Source organism: Electrona antarctica (genome assembly GCF_951216825.1).
Source record: "Electrona antarctica genome assembly, chromosome: 9".
In the NCBI taxonomy this organism is placed as follows: domain Eukaryota; kingdom Metazoa; phylum Chordata; class Actinopteri; order Myctophiformes; family Myctophidae; genus Electrona; species Electrona antarctica.
Window position 1 is genome coordinate 26,117,803 of NC_136790.1, and position 22,359 is coordinate 26,140,161.

General features: G+C 42.4%; 1 protein-coding gene and 1 long non-coding RNA gene across 3 annotated transcripts; both read right to left on the bottom strand.

Annotated features, from left to right (window-relative positions):
• Window positions 1-2,654: 2,654 nt before the first annotated feature.
• LOC306929599 lies at window positions 2,655-4,396 on the bottom strand. The gene is made up of 2 exons (XR_013790813.1): window positions 4,144-4,396; window positions 2,655-3,779 (listed from the first exon to the last, which is right to left on the bottom strand). It is a non-coding gene; the product is annotated as an uncharacterized lncRNA (long non-coding RNA).
• Window positions 4,397-4,934: 538 nt separating this feature from the next.
• zc3h11a (zinc finger CCCH-type containing 11A) lies at window positions 4,935-15,828 on the bottom strand. 2 transcript variants are annotated; one of them, XM_079509282.1, is made up of 20 exons: window positions 15,753-15,828; window positions 14,019-14,084; window positions 13,764-13,912; window positions 13,563-13,682; window positions 12,987-13,110; window positions 12,712-12,894; window positions 12,426-12,500; window positions 11,451-11,633; window positions 11,047-11,271; window positions 10,755-10,853; window positions 10,431-10,493; window positions 9,902-9,964; window positions 9,592-9,654; window positions 8,284-8,877; window positions 8,070-8,158; window positions 7,901-7,960; window positions 7,217-7,781; window positions 6,828-7,000; window positions 6,436-6,653; window positions 4,935-6,298 (listed from the first exon to the last, which is right to left on the bottom strand). In XM_079509282.1, exons 3-20 carry the CDS (start codon window positions 13,815-13,817, stop codon window positions 6,088-6,090), a joined length of 3,162 nt encoding a protein of 1,053 aa, XP_079365408.1. In that variant the 5' UTR covers window positions 13,818-13,912; window positions 14,019-14,084; window positions 15,753-15,828; the 3' UTR covers window positions 4,935-6,087. The 2 variants fall into 2 exon arrangements, with proteins under 2 accessions (XP_079365408.1, XP_079365409.1); XM_079509283.1 differs by having other exon boundaries at window positions 15,706-15,823.
• Between the last annotated feature and the right edge of the window lie 6,531 nt (window positions 15,829-22,359).

A 22,359-nucleotide genomic window follows, 5' to 3' on the forward strand; every position in this document is an offset into this window, starting at 1 on the left:
TACCCCTGATCCACCGCCGCCCCTGATTCTAATTCTGATTTTCCATGTAAGACATCAGGTACAGAATGTACAGAATGTCATGACCATTCCAATAACACTAACTTTCAGAGGACATGATTGTTCATCTGTCTGTTGTTAGTTGCATCATGGCCTACTGTACATCCCCTATATTTACTTGCACAATGCACATACTGTATAAAGCTATACTGCACTTTCCCATTGTGTGCACATTCTGTATATTCAGATACAGTCTGCATATTTGCACATGAATATCCTGTATTTGTCCTTTCTTTAACCAGGAAGTATACCGGTATACATTTGTTTATGTGTACATTGTGTTTTGCTTCTTCTTTTGCATATCTTGTTTTGTACAATTACTACAGTTGCTTGTGCCTACACAGTCAAATCTGGAGCGTAAATTAGACACAAATTGGATTTTTTTTGCACTACAGATTTGACTGTTTACACTACTTTATTAACAGTTTGCAAATTGTTCGTGTGGTATGATCTTCAAATGGATATGGCTAAAAGGATAACATAAAAAGCCATAGGGGCTTGTTTCCATTGAGGTCCTGTGTATCCAATTCATAGAGACATTTAAAGACATACAATAATACATTTTATAAGACGTCATCAAGACTGAAACTTATTTAAAAAGCAAAAGCTAATGACAATTAGTTACAGTTGTATTAATATTATTATTTGTACTGTTAACACTAGCCAGATTCTCTCTTTACTTAAACTCACAACCACAGAGACAAATCAAAGCTCTAACTCAGCACATCTATCCACTCTTCCATCCACACTTGCCAAACACAATGATAAGATTTCACACATCCTCATTTACAGAATATTCACACTAACACACACTGACAAACCGTGAAAGTGGGTTTCAGGGTGGGAATGCCCTAACACTCCACTCCACACCCCCTGCCATGATCTTTCAAGAATTTTTAAATCCATCCCTCCTGATTGTGATGACGGGGGTGGGGGTGATGATGGTGACAGGGTTTTTTAGGTTGGCAGTGGGACAGATCTAGATTTATTTTGTGATGGTTTGGGTTTTATTTTTCTAGTGAAAACATTTAATATAGTGAATTTGATACTACTCTGCAGAAACCCCCCTTTTTTTTTTTTTTTACTGAAACACCAGTCTCAAAAGCTTATGGCAATCCTCATACAGGGATAAATCGGAATGGTCTGGCACAGACAGCACAAGATACATACTGTATATATTAATATGCTTTGATGTTTAATCACAACAAGGATTCATTGGACATTGATAATGAGGGAGATCTCAGGCTTAAACAAGAGGTTGATTTTATTTAGATTTATTCAAACGAGCAGACTGCACAGACGAGTGCTATGGAGTTCAGAATAACAGTCACTACTAATCCATGTATCCACTCTGTTCTCAAGTGTACAAAGGCAAACTGTAACATTAAATAACACAACATATAATAACAAATCAAAGTAATGAGCTGCTGTCTATCAGTCAATGAAGAGCAAATTAGCATATTTCAACCATTTCTTCTCTAAGCAGTGGCTCTTCTTAAATAGACAAGCTACACATGTTGATTATATTTAGACAAGGGTACATGGCTGAAAACATCAAAGTCATAGGAAGACAGAAATAATCAGTAGGTTGTTTGATGTCTTTGTACATCATCTGCTCATAGCATATCAGACAAAAGAGAGCAAATGCTGCAATGCTGTGCTCATACAACTTTTGCACTGGGTTTATCGAGTACATCACATCCATAATACCTGCTGCTACCACACATTGTTGAGGAAGTTCAGAATACAATAATTTCATTACAGTTGCATTTTACAGTATATGTGTGCATGTGATAGTAAACACCTCCCAATTGAAAGGCTTTGAAAATTGTTAATGTTCAACTGAGTTTTTTTTAACTAAGGCCCAAACCACACCACTGCAACTGCCACTGGGGATAATGGTTGCATGCAACTACTCACACCAGTTTGGTTGCAAGGAGTTGCATTGGTGTGGTTTGGGCCTAAGAAAGGTAGTATAAAAGTATTATCTCTCTTTGGAATCTCACATGATTACGTTCATGGCTAATTAGAATGGCTTTCTCATTTTGCTGCATTTAGCTAAACATGAGGTTAAACTGGGACTGACACATTTCTAATAATATTAGAAATGTTTTAATGGGTTCTGCATTACTAAAGGCAAATGAATAGGTTGTCCTGCCTTTACAATGTAGAATATTATGATTCTTTGGGGGCTTCCTCATACTTTTTAAACATTTAGACATTACATTTAAAACAGAAAGAAACTCTGAGGGAATGAGCCTAGGGACAACCACTGCCCTATGTAGAACCAGAAGCTGCATTGCAGCATATTAACAGATGAAATCCAAAATGACACATTTTGTCAGAGTAGAACATTTCACTTCAGAGTTTAAATAACACTCAGATCCCAGGTTCAATCCACTTGGAGCCCACGTGTCTTCCATGGAGGTGTCCTTTAATTCATTTCTACCCATCTCCATCAGTGCTGCACTGTAATGAGTGAGGAAAGAGATGGGTCAAATGCAGAGAACAAATTTCACTGCGGTAAATTTGTTCCCCTCCAACACATGGAGGGGAGTATGGAGTAAGTTGTGTGCTGAGACGAAAAAAATAAAAAATAAAAATAACTCATAACTCAAAGGCCATGAATTAATTAATCAGGAGTCTGCACATATATAGTTTATTCCACAACAAACACAGTAACACTCATAATCACCACATCGTTTAAACCTGTAGAGGAGGAAAATGTTTTAAATCTTACAGAAGGTTGTGTCGCTCCATTCCTAAAAGAGACCATTTCATTCAGCGTCATTTGGAATGAAGCGCCTGACACCATCTGGCTCTCTCGCCTGTGTGGAGCCTGAAGTGAGTGTTGAGGTGCGCAGATTGATTGAAGCATTTCCCACAGACGTGGCAGCGGAAGGGCTTCTCGCCTGTGTGGATTCGGTGATGCCGCTTCAGCATGCTGACAGTGGTGAAACTTTTCCTGCACACGGTGCAGCTGTACGGCTTTTCCTTAGTGTGCCATCGCATGTGGACCTCCAGCTGACAGGCGAAACTAAAGCACTTGCCGCACTCCCGACAACAGTGCCACTTCTGCGTGCTTTGTCCTGGATGGGAGGACTGCGGCAGAGATGACTTGAGGGGTCTAGTGTTTTTGGTATACAGGACATGTGCGTGTTGCTTACCATTTTTGTGGAGCATGTCTTTGGACTGCAGTCCCTGGGATATTAATTGCTTTTCTCTTCCCACAGTTCTGTTAATGTGTGCTGCGTGGCTGTGGCTATCGGATTGAGTTGCTCTGAGGTTTGAGTCAACCGTAAGTGAGGCTATAAGACTGCTGGTTGATTGACGTGTACCATTTTCCTCCTCTTCGTCCTCTACCTTCACGTCTCTGGAAAATGTTCGTGGTGAGGAGACATCCTCTCTTGGAGAGCCTCTGTTACATACAGTTTGGGCTGGCAGAAGATGTGAGCCCTGTGGTAGTTCAACTCGAACATCATCTTCCGTGGCAAGGGAGGGTGAGATTAAACCCTTGGTATCAAACGTAATTGCATCATGTGGATCTTCCTTTTCTGTGTTTTCTAGTTCTGGCTCTGCTTTAATTTCTGGCAGCTGTGGTGGTGGTGGTACTGGTTGTATTGTCTCTAGGTGCTCCTGGACAAGACTAGAGTTCCATTCCTGGTCATGGTTCCGTGACTCAGAGGGCTGGGCATCATCTTGCAGTTGGATAGAACTGGGGTCTAGACAATGGAAAGGAATGTCCCAGTCATTACAAATGTACTGTAATGTAATGTAATGTAAAATAAAGTGTTATAAATGCATGCTGTCACGATTATTCATTGTTTGAGCGCTTTTCTAAATGGCCCGAATAACTATAAGCACTCTTGCTCTGTCTGTACCTCTCTCACTCACACACACACACACACACGCACGCACGCACACACACACACACACACACGCACACACACACACACACACACACACACACACACACACACACACACACACACACACACGAAGCTCCGTTTTGATTGCTTGACGCTGGACATATCTTACGCTGAAATTACAAAAAAGGGCTAGGGAGGAACATCTCGACCTTCTTACCAGAGTGAAGTAACAAGCGCTGAACTGCAATATTCAAGAGCCTCTTGAGACGCTCGTTTTCCTCCTTTGAACGAAGGATTTCACTCTGGTACTCCACTACTGTGTCTTTAATAGCGCAGAATATCTCATCGGCAGCCGCTGTCAGTCTATCGTTAAGAAATACATTTAATAACTCCAGTTTTGTCATGTTGCAAGCTATTTTGAGGGGCGTACTATCGGTGTTTACATACGCTCACCCGGAAGTGAAGACAACTTAAGCACCTGCGACGCGTTAATCTTTCAAAAACCATAGCGCCATCTTGTGGGACAAAATACAGTTAACTACTAGATATTAAAAACTGCAAAACTATAAATGTAGCTATCGTGTTTGATTAATTTAAACTTTTATTCTGCCTGTCCTTGATCGTTTTATAGGAGAGTGTAGTGTTGGTGGGGACCGTGGGGTTGAGGGTTTTAGAGTTGAGTGGTATGTAGGACGTCATTGGAATGGGTTTATGGCTGTCTTTAATATGTACTGCATGTAGACACACGTAGGCTATATCCAACTCTTGTAGGCAATCGCGATCTCATCTAGCCGTTTGTCACCTCTCTACGCTTGCCTTTTAACTCCGAGAAGCTACTTCTCACTCTTCTCGGAGCTAAAGCGTAGGTGGTTACAAACGGAGCTATATAATTATATGCGATGCTTTATTATATAATACATGCTCCCAACATTGGTCTGACAATTCTTGTGCATTTGTTGTGAAAGATGTTTCACTGATCCAATTAAATGATTGACATTCAATAAACAATTACTCAAAAGCATTTTTATATACACAGCAACTTACATTACTTGACAGTAAGGTCATGGGAAAAGTGTAGGAACAAGTACATGTATGTACAGAGATCAATAGCTGATCTTTTTTTTCTTTTTACACATTGATCAGTAATGGTTAAACATGGATGGTAATGATTTAACATGGATGCTGGTATGAACTATTAACTTGAAGTAAAACGTGTACAGTACATGACCAGAACATGTAAGATCTATTAAACAGCAGAAATGGTCCCTGAGTTTTCTTTTCATCTCATAAGACCAGAGAGCACTTTGTGTTACAAAATGTATCACAAAAGCAGTGACATTATGGCTGTTGGATAAAATAATGATTTCAAGATTTAATTTCTCTTACACATATACATTTTATGACAATATAAAGTCATACATAAATTAAAATAACGTTAAACAAGCAAAAATGTTGATCTGTCAATCATCCAAAGCGATGGAGTAGATCCAATCTTTCGGAATATTGAAGTGCCTAAAACTCACAAGAGGCTCATGTTCTGACCCTTAATGTTCTCTTTAGCGCATCACAAAATCACTATTCAAAATACATTTAGTCAGTCATATCTTGGAACCATGAAACTACCAACATTTGAGATGGTTTTCCACTTGTCATGCCTAGTCAGAGACGGGAACACAGTTTAATGGGGAGTTTTAGTGAAGCAACATGATTCTTGCTTGGCTTGTTCCGCAGTTGTTACACAATCCATTTGCTTTGCATACACAGTATACAATTTGGTTTAATTCTGCAACAATGACACTTGATTGAACACCAGAGTGGTTAACATCTCAGGTTAACAGAGCTTGTTTTCTTTCAAAGATTTAAAACTATAAGTTACCTGAGGATGTCCTACATTGCAAGGTCTTTATAAGATCTCCAATTCATACAGTAACTGGTATTACACTCTGTCAAAGACTTGGAAAGAAGAATGATGTCCATAAAGAGAAAACACAAAATGGTGAAGATCAGATAATCATCGTGCAGAAATAAAATAAAATATTTAAGAACGTCTAAATTGTCTGACAGTGAACCACTGGGGAGATCAATATGACAGACAAGCCACATTGACTATGGGAGGAGGGTGGTGAAGAAAGGCAAGGATTTCAGGAGTCATGGATGCCACTCAGCTGTCGATCATCTCAGACAGCTCTTGAAGCAGGTCGTCCTCTCCCATGCCGGGGTCCATGTCGTCCTCCAGGTGGTCATCTGTGAACTCGTTCATCAGCTCTTCAAAGTCGTCCACTGCCACAGAGGTGGATGTTGGAGACAGCACACGGGACGCAGCCAAACTGGGTCTACGCGACTTTGACTGGGTCGGAGACTTCACTATGGGACTACAAAAAAAAAAAAAAGAACCGGTTATTCATCGGTTTTCATTTGATTAATTTTGGCCATTGCTTCTTAAACTATGGGTCAGTGTATGAGGAGGGTCCAGGAATGAGTAATTAATTTGATCCATCTCATGCTTTACCTTTGAGGGAGGTTACAGGTCTCTCTGGCTGCACCTGTAGAGTTGCCAGCTGTGTTGGTAGGCAGGACTTGGACAGGGCTCTTCTGCTGGATTACAGGGACTGCCTGGAGGTCCTCTCTTACTGGGCTGGTGTCTGGGCCAGAGCTCAACAGGCTAGTGGAACTCATGGGACAAGCAGGGCTCTGTTGGGTCTCAGCACTCGAGGACAAAGGGGATATCTGAGGACAAAATAAGAACGAATTAGATCAGCACACTTGTTTGGCCATTATCTTTTCTTCCTCTACTCTTCATAGCAAGCAGTGTGGTTGCAATACATTTTATAGCACCCTTCATACAACATTGCAATTCAAAGTGTCAAAGTGATAAAGAAAATTAGATAAAATAAAAGCTACCTCTCTCCATTTGTAGGGCAGTTCCTGCGCTGGTTCCTCCATAGCTGTGGATGCACTGTTCAGAGGTTTGACTGCAGCTACAGCTGACCTCCCTGCTGCCTTCCTCTTCTGACCTGGCTTCACCTGTGCTGCAGGCTTCATCACCGAGGGCTTCACGTTCAATTTCGGTCTCACTGGAAAGCAAGCACATGAAAGAGTCAGGGATATAAAATAGGTGGTATAATTGATTTAAAAGTATGTGTGGATGAATACAATAAATGCATTAAAGAAATATTTAATGATCATAGACTTGGCTGCCACATGACGTCATTTCTCGTTGGAGGGGCTAGTGCCCCTCAAAAGTAATTTGCTGTTCATCTTAAGTGTGAAACAAAGATGCATCACTGTACCTTTGGATTCTGTAGCCTGTCCAAAGCATTTCTTCTGAGCATCAACAGGGGACTCTTCTGCGGAGGGACCCTGAGAATCCTGTCCTCGAACCTGCTTAGATAACATAGCTGGTGGGGAGCTCCTCTTCCTCTTGCCTGGGGAAACCTTGGAGCCATTGGTGACACTGTGGGAGGGGGAGTTTTCTTCTGCCTGCCGGGGCGGAGAGCTCTGCTTTAGAGAAGCAGACGTTTCAGCTGTAGTGGCAGTTTCAATGCTGCATATGGGAGAAGCAGGCTTAGATTTAGGGGCAGCAACTTGGTGAATAGGGGGCTTTGTGTCCTGGCTGGGGGCATCGGAGGCTGGAGATGAAGGGGAAGTGGTGGACGCCATCCTGGCTTTAATAGAAATGTTTCTCTTAAGGGCAAGCCCTGTGGTCTGTTTTTGACATGGTTCTGCCTCAGAAGAGCTGTCTGATTGGCTAGTAGAGGAAGCCGGCTCTTCCATTTGCTGCTTGCGGAGCCGCTTCTCACGCATGATCTCATCAAAAGTCTTAACTTTAACATCATTGCTGGAGGCAGGGTTGGTCTGAAAAGCCAAAAGCAAAACAAGATGATTTACTGTCAAAAGGAATATAAGGTATCCATTGTACACGTCAGAGGTTGTCAATAGTTAAGTTATCTGTAATTTAGTTGTCAGGTCATTACCTCAACGGCAGCAACTTTAACTGGTTTGACTTTAACATTATTGCTGGAGTCAGGGTTGGTCTGAAAAGCAGGAGGATGATTTACTGTCAAAAGGAATATATGGCATCCACTGACTGTACACATCAGAAGTTGTAAATAGTAATCTGAAATGTACATGTCAGGTCATTACCTCAGCAGCAGCAACTTTAACTGGTTTCTCTGTCATCTCTGCAGTCCTCCGTGTTGTCATGCCGACAGCTGAATCATTTGTATTAGAAACTGAAGAACATTTAGAAAAGTGAAAATGAGCATGCGATTCGAGTCACATCAGAAAAACAGAGAATGGTGTGTTTCAAGTGAAACACACAGTGAGCATAAACTCAGAGCAAACTCAATTGTCTTACCAGGAGAAGCTGGTTTAGTGATGCGCAGTAGACGTGGCTTCTTTGCAGGGGCCTCATCGGAGTCAGAACCATTCTTGTTTTCAGGCTCTTGCCTCTGCTGTGCCTGCATTCTAGCTGCCTTCTCTCTGCGGATCTCCTCAAGGGTCTTAACTCTCACCTCGGCAGCAGGGGGGCCCACTAGGCTGGGCACATCCATGTCCAGGCTTTTACTCTGGGCTTCTTCTTGAGCCTGCTTTGCCTTCGTCGGGGGTTCTTCTTGAGCCTGCATTGCCTTCTTCTGGGCTTCTTCTTGAGCCTGCTTTGCCTTCTTTGGACTGGAGGCCTTCCTTTCCAGCTTCTGTTGCTCCTCCTCCTGCCACTGCTTCTTCTTGGCATGGAGGATCTCAGAGAAGGTCTTGACAGATGCAGGTTGGACAGTGATGGTTCTCTTAGTGCCTTTAGTGGCTTTGGTGATGGTAGGATTCATGGCATGACTGTCCTTCCGTTTTTCAGATTGCGACTTTGCTGCCTTATGCCGTCTGATCTCAGGGGATTTTATGCGGATCTGCTCAGAAGCCTTCCTTGATTCAACGTTGGCCTCAAGTATTGGGATCGCTAGAAGAAAAGTGGAAAAATGTTACGTAATTTGTTGATCGGTATAGGAAAGGACACATGCTATATTAAGTATTTAACTGAATGTTCTATAAGCTACGGTATATAGACAGTACTTAATCCATTTAGACCCGGTGTAACCTATACGTTGTTATACCCATCATGCCGGAAGCTACCTCTGTGTCTCATACACATTTAATTTGTGTCTCATATAGACACACACACAGGTTACTCAATGGGTTGTAACCAAGTCTGACGTCACTTCCGTTACCCTCCTGGGTTGTGTTTTACCTATTCTAAATACCATAGACTTTTTCCAACATCATGTCATAAGAACTGTGTCAAAAAAAGAACTGAGTCTAGAGGTTTTACTTGTATGGATATGAAGCATCTATTGATTGTGAAGATGTTCCATTTTATCCAAGGAGTTAGAAAATAAACAACCTAACCACTTCATCTCCCATTACGGAACTCACAGTGGAAGTAACTTCCAAGTTGGCAAACAAATATATGGCATTCCTGTAGTACACCTTTTCTAAAAGGAGCTCAACTTACAGATGCATCAAACTCAGCTGAGCAGTGACCAAGACGATTAAACTTTATGGTGCATCTAATTCTGTATATTATATTCATAATATGACCATGGTTATGAGATTAAATGAGTGAATTAACTAAAAGGAAGTTATGTCAAAGGGGTGAGCTCATCGAACTTTGTACCTGGTTCAGCAGAAGCAGCAGGCTCAGCTGTCAATCCAAGTCTTTCTCTCATAGGCTTCACAGCTTTAGGATGAGAAATAAAATTAGTTTAGCTCAGCCCATTAGTCCTCTTAAAAACAGATCAAAGCGCAAATAACAGAAATCTCAGAAAAGAAACGACAACCTAGTAGGGATGGACATTGACAGATGGAATTCACACGCGTTACTATCTCAATTGTAATTTGTGATGCAAACATTCCATTGGAAATATGCATTGAAAAATGAGAACCCACGGTCAAAGTAACTTTTGGGTTTGGATAGAACTTTGTACCTGGTTTAGTAGAAGCAACAGGCTTAGCTGTCAATCCAAGTCTTTCTCTCATAGGCTTCACAGCTTTAGGATGAGAAATAAAATTAGTTTAGCTCAGCCCATTAGTCCTCCAAAAAAAAACTGATCAAAGCGCAAATAACAAATCTAAGAAAAGAAACGACAACCAAGTAGGGATGGACATTGACAGATGGATTTCACACCCGCAAACATTTCATTGGAAATATGCATTGAGAAATGGGATTGGGAACACAGTCAAAGTAACTTTTGGGTTGGCCTACAAAAACACATCATCCCTGTAGCAGTTTTTCTAAAGGAATTAATTCATTTAGGTACGAGATGCGAAGGGGGGGTTCTTTACAGATAAATTGGTACATAAAACTGAACTGTCAAGAGCTGTGCAATGAATGTGGTGAGTGCTGGATAATGCCAAATATTCATATGACATCTCCTTGGTTAAGAGATTAAATGAGTGAAGTAAACTAAGACAAATGTTTGTCAAAAAGGTGATCAAAGACTCTGAACTTTGTACCTGGTTGAGTAGGAGCAATGGGGTCAGTTGACATTCCAAGTCTTTCTCGTATAGGCTTCATAACTATAGGAGAAATAGAATTTGTTCAGCTCAGTCCTATAGTCCTCCAAAAACATCAATTAGGTTTTAAGTATAAACTTTTAATTATTATTCCTCCCAAAAAAGGTCCACGGGCAAGATGAAGCCCCTGAACCAGGTTTTAAGAGAGGGTATTTTCTATCCTTCTGTAATGGTCACTCAAGTCACAGAGACTCGAGTGGGCAAAGCTTGAAGGAAAATAATTCTGAGTTAGTTTTAGTGCACTTAAAACGCCTTTTGCGTTACCTTTCTGAGGGGCCAGCATCATGTCTTCCTCATCAACAACACTACCAAGACGCTCAGCAAGACTACGTTTGAGAGGCAGCTCTCGTCCAGTGTGGGCATCTACAAGTAAGACCACTAGTCAATACTTTGCCAGTTGTGAGCCAGTTACTGTATATATATATATATATATATATATATATATATATATATATATATATATATATATATATATATATTACACTGTACTGTATATTTTTTATAGAATGCCACAACGGCATTTTATGTAATTCTTTTTTAATAGGAATGTATATACCATTGTTGAACATCTTCTTTCTAAGCCTTTCAGCAATGCAGCCTCTGGGTTTTCCAGGTTCTTCAAAGATAACAGGGTCGGCCCAGGCGGTGGCGTAACCGTCTGGGCACCCGACTGGTAATCCAGTCGCAGTGTGCCGCGGGTTCGACTCCCGAGCCCGACGCGGCCTTTGCTGCATGTCTTCCCCCATCTCTCTCCCGTTTCCTGTCAGCCTACTGTCTGTCCCTTCAAAAAAAAAACAATAAAAGGCGTAAGCCGCAAAAAAAAAATCTTAAAAAAAAAAAGATAACAGGGTCTAGTGGAAAAGAAGTGCCAAATACCACAACTTAAGTACATTGTAAAAGAGATTTATGTGAACACCAGCAAATTAGCATGGTCATGTGTCCCAAATAATTTATATGTACCATCTGCAACATGATGTAGGGCTGGGCGACTGAACAAGCGGAAGTTCTCCTTCTCTCCATTGGTCCTCAGGGCTGTAGTGTGAGGTGTTATGACAGGATAGCCTGTCCTCTTCATGCTGGCCTTCAGAGCCTTCCTCAGTCTGATCTCCTCCAAGGTGCTCACCCCAAAGTTCAGGGATTCACCTGTAGACAAGATGTCACATGACCATTATTAAGAAATCCTTTTCTTTTCCATTTCAGAATGCCATCCTTTTAGCGCAGGAGAACGAGGCAATCTCCAAGTAAGAGAAACTAAATTTCAGTCCCACATGTCCTTCAGATGAAGGTTGTATGCATCCCATAAAAATAAAACAGTAATAACAAAATGGCTTGTGGCTTTCATGTGTACATGTACATGTACTCAAATTTATTGTTTTTTTTTTTTTATATTAAAATGTATTGTTTTTAAAGCATTGTATATGATAAGGATAGGATAAAAACAAAGCATTATGCTTCAGCATAAGCCTTTTTTGGTCATTTGTGTGTGATTTGGATGGACAAAATTTCATTTTTTTTGTAAATCCACACGTTTTTTTGTAAACAAGGACTTGTTTTTTCCCAGATTGCTACTTTTTAATAAAGTAGTAATATTCAAATATACCTGTGTGCGATCCACTTTAGAGTTGTTTTAGTCAATTACATCACTCCTTGGATCAGCATCTGTTATTGTTCACTGGGTATGAGTGCTACCTTTTTATATTGTATTTAAGTGTTCTTCTCGACAGGTTCAGAGCCAAGGAAGAAGCCCCTGAACCAGGTTTTCAGAGAATTACTTTTATCTACCCTTCTGTAATGGCCACTCAAAACATATGCAGTCTCCAGTGGGCAAAGCTTGAAGGGACAGCGACATTTATTTTTCTATGTCTTCAAAAACAAAAGTATTTGTTCATGTGAGTCGACTCAACAGTGATGCCCAAGCCATGGCTTAAATCTTACCTGAGCTGGAGCCTCCTGTCTGTTTCCTGGGAGAGGTTAGTCTGGTTCCATCCTCCCCCTCCTCTGAGAACTGATCTGTAAACACAGATTAACACTAGCTGAACAACTACTTTGTTGTTGGTAGAGTGGATAGTCTGCCTTTGCTATTATTTCATGCCTATAAATGACATCCTCTCTACAAAAAACAAAAATAGTGTACCTCAACAGCAAGCTGTCATTTTAAGCAACAATTATTCTGATGAGAACAATCCATTTCTTCCTGAATAATAAGGAACCAGGTTCTTACCATCTTCATCTTCGTCGTCATCTGCTGGATTGATTACAACGGGTGGGTGGGTGGGGCTTGGTACATTCTCCTGAGTTTCTGCCTTGATCACTCCTCTGAGCTGAGGATTGGCTGAAGTCGGCAGGGGGGCAGGGGGAGGAGGAGCTGGTTCCTCATGGGTTGGCTCTTCCATCTTTCCTTGAACTATAAACAAGTAATTAGATTATCCTTCTGCGAATCTGACACCAACACAATGTTCTCCAGGAAACTGCAGCTGCAATGAGAAGCCAGCTCACCTATATCGGGTGGGACATACATGCCGTCTATGCAGCGGGGTTTCTCGTGGAAGAAGGCACAATGGGGCTTCTGACAGCCAGCAGGCTGAGTCTCCCAGTAACAGGCAATCACCTTCCTGTTTTTCTGTTCAGGACAGAAGGCATAGAGGCATTATCAAAACTGAAAATGTAAATAAGCCCCTACATTCCACATATAAAGAGGTCTAAAGATATTGTTAAAAACCTCATGGCGCTGAACAAATGATTTAACTTACATTTTTATTTGACAATGGAGGCACAGAGACAGCTTTAACAAAAAACAGATATTGTAGTGACTTTAACAAGCTATAGCTATGCGACCAAGCTTTAGAAGGCCAAGTCCCAGTAACCTTTCAACATGACATTGCTAGAAATAGTATAAACGTTTAATTATTATTCCTCCCAAAAAAGGTCCACGGGCAAGATGAAGCCCCTGAACTAGGTTTTAAGAGAGGGTATTTTCTATCCTTCTGTAATGGTCACTCAAGTCACAGAGACTCGAGTGAGCAAAGCTTGAAGGAAAATAATTTAGTGCCCTTAAAAGGCCCTTTGCCTTACCTTTATCTCCATATGGCGGAACTTGCAAACTTTGCGGTAACAGCGTCCGTCTTGCCAGAGGGAGCAGACCATTTCATTGCCCATAGCTGCCTCACAGTGTCTAAAGGGGCAACTGTCACCCTGCAAGAACACAACCATTATTCACCTTTTCACCACTCATTCCACTACAAAATAGGTGCAATTAACAGAAGCTTCACATACTTTAGCGCAGGTGGAGTAGTAAAAGAAGTAGCAGTCATCTCCGTGGTCAGTCATGCCTAGGCTGGTACACTTCTTGATAGGCGGAGGTGGTGGGAGTGGCAAATATTTCCCTCGGGGGATTTTTCTTTTCGGGCCCAACAGGATACTCCCTGACAATATGTAACATACTGTTTACAACTCTGACTGGCATGGCACTGTATACGGGTCTGTTCAAGTCGTTTCAAGACCCTGTAAATAATTAACTGTGAGGTGTACCTGAGTTGGCTGAGAAGAGATCCCCCTTCTTGGCGCACGTCTGATAAGGTGTATCCTTGATGAGTCCTGAAGGAACACTTGATCCATGAGATAAGAGGGAAAGAGGGGTGGGTGGGCCAGAGACACTTGCTGTCCTAGGACATCCCTTCTCACACCTTTAGCAGTCTGCTAAACATTACACATGGGTGGTGCAACAGTGTCCTTTAGGGATTCAGGTTTCCTTTTTTATTATTTTTTATTAATGGATGGAACTAATAGGAGAAAATAAGAGGGGGACAGAACAGCCAGGTATGGAAAAACATCTTCTCTGAATGGGATCCAAAAAGATTAGAGGAACTAGTGGCGTGACAAAAAAAATGGCATAAACGAGGGGTTCAGGGAAGAGAAAAATCTTCAGCTTCTTGTGGTGGTGGTGGCTTTGGTGGTGTGTGGAGATGCTGTGTAGTTGGTGGAATTACGTGGAGTTGGATGCCAAAAAGGGTAGAAAATTGGGCTTCTAGATTCGACTTGTTAAAAAAAAAAAAAAAGTAAAAAAATCTTCAGGGATTTGGGGAAAACTATCCACATCCAGAGATCCCCACAACTGGCCAAAAAGCTGGTTTAACCCAGTTGTGGCTAGGCAAAACCCCGTCTTGGTGACCATGTGACCTGTGTGCTCACACCATGTCCTGCATGAAGTGTGACCTGCACTGACCTGTCTCCGATACCTATAGATCAAAAACAAAAACACTCCACGGAAACTGAAAAGGTTGTTAGGACAGACATTTGTTCACACAATCAAATGACAACAGTAATGTTTCATTCAAACATAACACCATCAGACAAAAGCCCATCACTACGAGGACCCTTTGCAATGGCTTAAGACAGTGTTCTGGCAATTGGGATTTCATTGAAAATCCCCATCAGAGTACTGTAGCTTTAAGTCATTGTTTATCTATTTCATGTATGCAATTCAGAATAGTGGATAATTAAGTTAAGTGATCTTGTGTAGTATTCTTGTATTGTATATAATCTAACGTCTTTGTCAATTTCTCTACACACTGAGGCCCTCGCAGCATTATGAGGTGAATGCTTCACTTCCATATGAACAACAGACATTCGTCTATTACTCATCGTCGGCTGCATTATTGGCAGAGATTCAACAATAACTGCGGCCATGTTGTTACTGTTTTTCTACTAGATATATATTTAACTTCAAATAAAATAAAGACAACAGAACAGTCTAGTAGGCAGCATGATAAAGCCCAACAGTAGAGACAAAGCAACACGTTTAGTCTAACCTAAGAGAGTTAACATTTCTTAAAGAGCACGTAATCCAGTTATACAACCGCGCCAACGTCTGGTACGTATCGTAACAGATACATTAGTAAGTGAACGCTTTCTTTCTGGCCTGGGTGTCACCACTATAACTAGCCATCGTTAATTTAACAATAAGTAGTATTAAACATCAAATAATACGCGTCGTTATTATGTAAAACTGTAGAATATGTTTGTTATTACAGCTAACGCAGGGTTGAGGCCTAAACGGAAGGGCCTCCGCTCCTTGTGCCTAAAAGCTAAGCTAACTGCTAAAAGGCAAGCAGCAATCACTCACTCAGTCAATCTAAAGTACAAGATTATCTCACACTTTCTATTCTAACACAACACATGTAGTAAATGTGTAAAGTCAGCGTTTTGTGCTCATTACCAGGATCACATAAAAAGCTTAAAAATGTGCAGAAGGTAGAAAAGTACCCGTCCCAGTTTCTTGATAGTCCACTCCTCACTCGTAACAGAACAAAATGGCGCCGCCGCCGCGGCGAAAGGAAGAAACGACCCGCCTCCAGTGATGACGTCATATGTTTCTTCTACGTTTTGTTTTCTTTCTTTTTTTTCGTGTGGTCGCGCAGCCAGCGGCCCAGCGCCATGTACACTACTCTACAGTTGTAAAAATACAAAAAAAATGCTATGCAATTCTATTCCCTTCCTCCCTCAACAGTAATACTAACGTAATTTTCTGTGTCATTAAATGTTCTGATGAATTGCATATGAAGGACCCGACCCCAATGTAAAACTAGAAGCTAGAAATGGAATTATCCATAGGCACCCGGACCGTAAACTATATACACAGTAGCATCGAAAAATCGATTTAAATGTCAAGAATCGAAGTCGAAATGCAGCAACATTGACTTTTGATTGATTGATTGATTGATTTATTAACAGTTTGCGGAATTACAGTACATTTCAAGTAGGCTACAACTCAATACAAAAACTGTTAACTGTGTGAGTGGACGACACCATAAAGCCTTACACTTGTTTTAAGTTGTCTACAAGGAATAGGGCCCACCATTTTCAATTCATCAAAACATTTAGAGACGTACGAATAAACTTAGATTTTGTATCGTATCGTTTTTCAATGCAAATAATCGATTGTATCTTAGTTGTGCATTGTTGTATTTAGCAATTTTAAAGAAAGAAAAAAGAAAAATAGGGGTTTAATTACTTTTCCATGCAATATCGCTATACACTTGGTCCATCGACAAACGTGTGTTTTCTCTGTGTTCATGTCAAGGTACGGGTTTGTCCATATGTGTTCAAATATAATGTCTATGTATTTTCCAGCGAAGATACCCGGGAGCAGTATATGGGTTGACCCCCCAGAATGTGTCATCCGTGAGGAGGAGGCCCAACGGCCCACGGTAAACCATGGAACCATTGCGGCTCAATAATCTGGTAAATCCGCCACTCCTGAATGAAGTGTCTGGTGCTGGGAGTCTGGTGCAACGCACAGGTCCTGCGCTGCACCTGGTGAGAGCAGGAGTGGACCTGGTGAGACGTAGGAGGGGCCCGGACAGGAGTCAACCCACAGAGCCTAGTCCTTTCTACTCTGCCAGTCCCGGCAGAGTAGTTTGTGAGCGGCGGACTGTGTGACTCTGAATTTCCCTAATGGGACTGATCATGGGTAGCTACTGGGACGTAAATCGGGACTTGATCACCCCGGCTGGGTCACCTGAGTGAGGGGTATGATGTTGGGAGATCCGAAACCCTGATGACCTTGGGAAACATCACTGAGGATACGTCCCAGGTGCATCCATGCAATGTTTTTTAGTTCTTAGTTGTTCTATTTATAGTGACTCATAGGAATAGACTATGTGACAACCAGGTATAGTCTGGTGACCACTCAAGAGATGGTTGGCTGCCGGAATGTAGACGGCACCCGGGAGCATATATGAGTTGGCGCCTCAGACTGCATGTGTCTTCCGTGAGGAGGAGGCCCAACGGCCCACGGTAAAGCCTTTAAGAGGGCCATTCAAGCCGCAAGCGGAGCCTGTAGCACCACCGTTTCCCTTGCCGGTGGAGCCTGCGGAACCATTGCGGCTCAATAATACGCCGCTCCTGAATAAAGTGTCTAGTGCTGGGAGTCTGGTGCAACGCACAGGTCCTGCGTTGCACCTGGAGAGAGCAGGAGTGGACCTGGTGAGACGTAGGAGGGGCCCGGACAGGAGTCAACCCACAGAGCCTAGTAGTCCTTACCTCCCAGTCCCGGCAGAGTAGTTCGGGAGCGACGGACTGTGTGACCCTGTCTTTCCCTAATGGGACTGATCGTGGGTAGCTGGGACGTAAGTCGGGACTTGATCACCCCGGCTGGGTCACCTGAGTGAGGGGTATGATGTTGGGAGACCCGAAACCCCGATGACCTTGGGATACATCACTGAGGATGTCCCAGGTGCATCCATGCAATGTTTTTTAGTTCATACTGTTCCATTATTAGCCACCAGGGGTCAGATGTCATGCAGTGTCTCTGTTTGCAGGGTGAAAGTAGTGAGTATAGACGAAACGGGTCTCATGGTCGCAGCTTACATTTCCTGTAGGCGGAGCCGAACTGCGGGGTAAACCTGCCTCTTAAAAAACCTCTTACTAAGGTGAATGGTAGAGTGACTGATGTACAGTCTGCCTGTACCAGTAGATGTTTAATTTACTAAAAACTCTGGTAGTGGCAGTATCAGTGGCAACCAGGAACAGACTGGGTGACGACCATGAAGAGTGTCTGGTGACATCTGGATAGACAGAGGACGGCCGGAGAGATGGCAATCTGGGGCTAGGGTGGTGAGGGTTGGCAGCCCAAACCACTTCCTCTGTGAGGAGGAACCAAAAGCCACAGACTGCAGTAAGACCTGCAAGGAGGGTTTAAAATCAACCTTGTATGGTGCCGAGGCTGAGATGTGTGCTCTTCAGCAGCAAAGACGAAGCAACGCACAGAAGGATTCTGCACTTCTGGTCAGACGAAGGACCTAGGAGCCAGGTCCACAGCGCCAGGAGCAAACATCATACACCTTGCTAAAAGTGAACACCAGTGCATTACTGTACAATATTGTATTCTGTGGTTGCTGAAAATATGTCACAAGTTTTCAGCAACACCATTAGATAAATCCTATATCCTATATTAAAATTGGCAGGCTGGCCAGCAGGCAGGTACAACGGGTCCTCTGACAAAGTCCCCGACTCAGATATATTTGGTCTGATTGGCGGTGCAACGTGGGTGTGAGGACCATGTAGAACCTCTAGTAGTACATTTATAACCATAATAAAGTAGAAATATTGCATCGTGGTTGTGTGACTCTGCAAACCAGCCAGTTTACATTGATGTCTGTCCAGACTCATACACTGTAATGATAATGGGAATTTGACAAAAGTCAATGAATTTTTTGGAGAAATGAAATGAAAGAGGACAGCTTTGTCACATGGTGCAAGACCAGGTCCTCACTATAGTCACTAATGCTCATTATAAGATGGCACTCAGAGGAGGGTTGTGGACAGTTCAGAAACCTGCGTACCACTGTACCAGAATCAGAATCAGAATCAAACTTTATTGTCACATCACATTATAACATGGGTGAAATTCTTGGTTGTGAAGGATCATCATTGCAGTTAAGAGAGAGAAAAACATAAAGTGCATAGTACATGACTAATCTACATGATACAATATGTATGCATATAAATAAATAGTAGTGATGTAGCCTACATGTATATATGGAGTCTCTACTAAAACAAGAGACAGATTCAGTTCAGTCTGTGCAGTGTCACTCACCAGACCTAGTGACATAATGCTGCAGATTTGGCAATTTCAAACAAGATTATCAGGTTTTTGGCATTTATTGTTTTATTATCAGAACAATGGCTTCTATTTCAGCATGCCAACTTTCCAGGAAGAGAAATGCTGTACTTTCTATTTAGGCCAGTCAATCTAAGCTGAAAAGAGGCGTGACCCAAAAATAATTGCAATAGTAATCGTTCAAGGTTTTTTTATGATCCTTAGGGTCATCCAAATAACATATTAAAATGTGTTAACAAATCAATTTTTAATTATGCTTTAAGTAGCACGTGACGTGTCAAACTAGGGGTTATTCATGATTCTGAATCCAATTCCAAGCATTAGTTTTGCACGAAAAACACTCATTGGGCTAAATTCGGCCATAGTCACTTGTGCCCAAAATGTGATGACCTCATCACCTTTGAAGGCTGGCTACGCGAGGTTATGTTTTTGAGGGGCAGCTTTGTGTTTACGATTATTTGATTGGCTGAGCACCCATAGCGATGATGTGACTGGCTGAGCAAAGCACGTATTGAGGATAAAAAGTGAGGACAGAAAAGTGAGGAGTCAGACGCAAATTGTGATTGGCCGGAATGTGATGATGTATGATGATTGTGCAGTGGGAACCGCACACAGGCCTACGTTGAAACCTAAAATGCAGGGCCAGAAAGTACTTGTGAGCAAGCCATTTGTATGGAGGATCAAGAGGATTGGACTCACTGGAGACGCCACAAAAGGGCTTGTCTGAGTTTTATAAACACAGGATATGATGAAATTACCCAAAGTGCCGTGGACTGTGCATGGCAGGGGCGTCCCTGAGCCAAGCTTGCGCCTGACCGCATACCTGAATGGGACTAGGTGTTACAATCCGTTTATACCTTCAGAAACGTGGGTGGGGATGATAAAGTCCTCACAGGGTTGGGTGGAAGGGGTAAGGGTTTCATTGGGGTCGTCATGGGCGTCCTCCGTCTTCGGTGTTTCATTGACTAGGCCCACAACACCCCAAAAGGGTTCAACAGCAGCACCTGGCGTCCCAGGTGTTCCCACCTCTGCCTTATTCCCTTCTACCCCTCACTCCCCTTGATGTCTCTTGGACCTGGGCGTTATTTCGGGGCCCAACTGTTGTCTCTCCTCCTGATCCAGAGCCACTGGCTTGCTCTTTCAGCAGCACTGGACAGGGCTTTGATGGTTTGACATTGGGCCTGGCCTCGAATTAGTAGATGAGTAGTACCTATAAATATCCTGACAATAAAAGTTCAAGGATTCCTTTTTTGTGTGCTCAATCTAACAGAAAAATCACATCTGTGTGAAGTGAGGGGCGCTAATATTAAAGTCTAACTCATGTTCATTAGGTGATGTAATGGTGATGTAAAACAAACATTAAACACCATTAACAATAAAGAGACAATATGATGTAAATGACACATGACGTAAAGTTTCCCTTCATTGTCAATGCGTTTACGAAACAAACATTGAACTAAAGACAATCATTAAACCTGTGTATAGGAGGGGCTAGCGCCCCTCAAAAATCAGAAAGTAGAACTGAAATAAGGAAATAACACATGATATACTGTAATCATCACCTTTTATGTTGACCACTAGCAAAGTGACTAGTGTTATGTGGAATGCCCTATATACCAACTGTTATGACTGTTGGTATATAGGGCATTCCACATTTTGGTGGCAGAGCAGCAGAACAAATTTAACCCCATGTACTTGCGAAGTAATTTGACAGATAGGCTACACAGGTGTCTCTGTAGTGTTGCGAGTCTGCCATCTCGTTAAAAGAGGACAGAAGAACCATACCATGTATGCTCTTCGCTTGAAATTCTCTTAATGCATTGAATAAATATTCGATTTGTTCTCAGAGATTTACTTGAGTGAATGACAGTTCTGACAAATGAAATATCTTAAATCTGGAATAAAGGTACTAGGCCTACTGTGTGTTGATAACACAAGTGATATTTTTATGGGTTAAAACAAAATTCCATTCAATTAGGAGAGATAACCCCAGAAAGATTGTTTATCATCTCATGTTCCAGTTATGCTGCTCATGTAGAATTGTTTCCTCACTTAATTTGTTTATGTATCCTGTTGTAGGGCCTAGATAAACAAATGAAGTGAGGAAACAATTCTACAGTGTAGGGCAGGCTATGTGTTTTCTGATTGGATTAAATTGGTATCCCGACCTGAAAATGTATTTTCTGGAGAGACTGCAGTACAGAGAGCCAGAGATCCATGTTATTATTGAACAAACTGCAATGATTGCTTCCTATAAGAATTAACACTTACTTAAACCACACCCGTGTGAAGTGAGTGGTGCAACTCTGTATGGGGGTCCCCAGGGGGTCCCCTGAAGTTCCAGACCCACAAGAACGCGGCCAGGGTGCCAGCCCGGTTCCGGCGAGCCATCCCGCGTCCGAAACGGTTGAGAAATGACAGAGTTAACATGTGGGGGTCCCCGGGGGGTCCCTGGAACATCCAGGCCCCCAGGAACGCGCCCAGGGGGCCGGCCCGGTTCCGGCGAGCCGCCTCGCGTCCTGTACTGTAACACCCCAAATCATCATATATACAGTTGATGATTCAAGTTTCTTTATTAGGAAAGGACCCCTTGAGATGTACCATCTCGTTTTCGAGGGGCTCCCAATGTGTGTGTAATATGTGTGTGTGTGTGTGTGTGTGTGTGTGTGTGTGTTAGGCTGCGCAACAGTGACACTTGGTTGTGCAAACAAACCAAATGCAATTTTCGTGCTCGGACACAGCCAGCCAGCCAGGGACGGACACAGCCAGCCAGCCAGCCAGAGACACACATAGCTGGCTATGGAGTGGTTGCACCACTCAAAAAATCAGACCCGTCTGAAGTGAGTGGTACTGTACTGTACTGTACTGTACTGTACTGTACTGTACTGTACTGTACTGTACTGTACTGTACTGTACTGTACTGTACTGTACTGTACTGTACTGTACTGTACAAGCTCTCCTCCTTGGCCTCTGTCTGTGTGTTAGGCTGCACAACAGTGACACTCTGCACAAAAGTGACACTTGGTGGTGACAAAATATGCTACTTCCGTGCTCGGACACAGGGACGGACACAGGGACACACACACATAGCTGTCTAGGAGTGGTTGTACCACTCAAAAATCAGACCTGTCTGAAGTAAGTGGTGCAATAGTGCCCCCTGTTGGTACCCTAAACAGACAGACAGACAGACAGACATAGGGACACATTGCTGTTTCTTGAAGTGGTTGCAGTCTTAAAATGTATACTTAC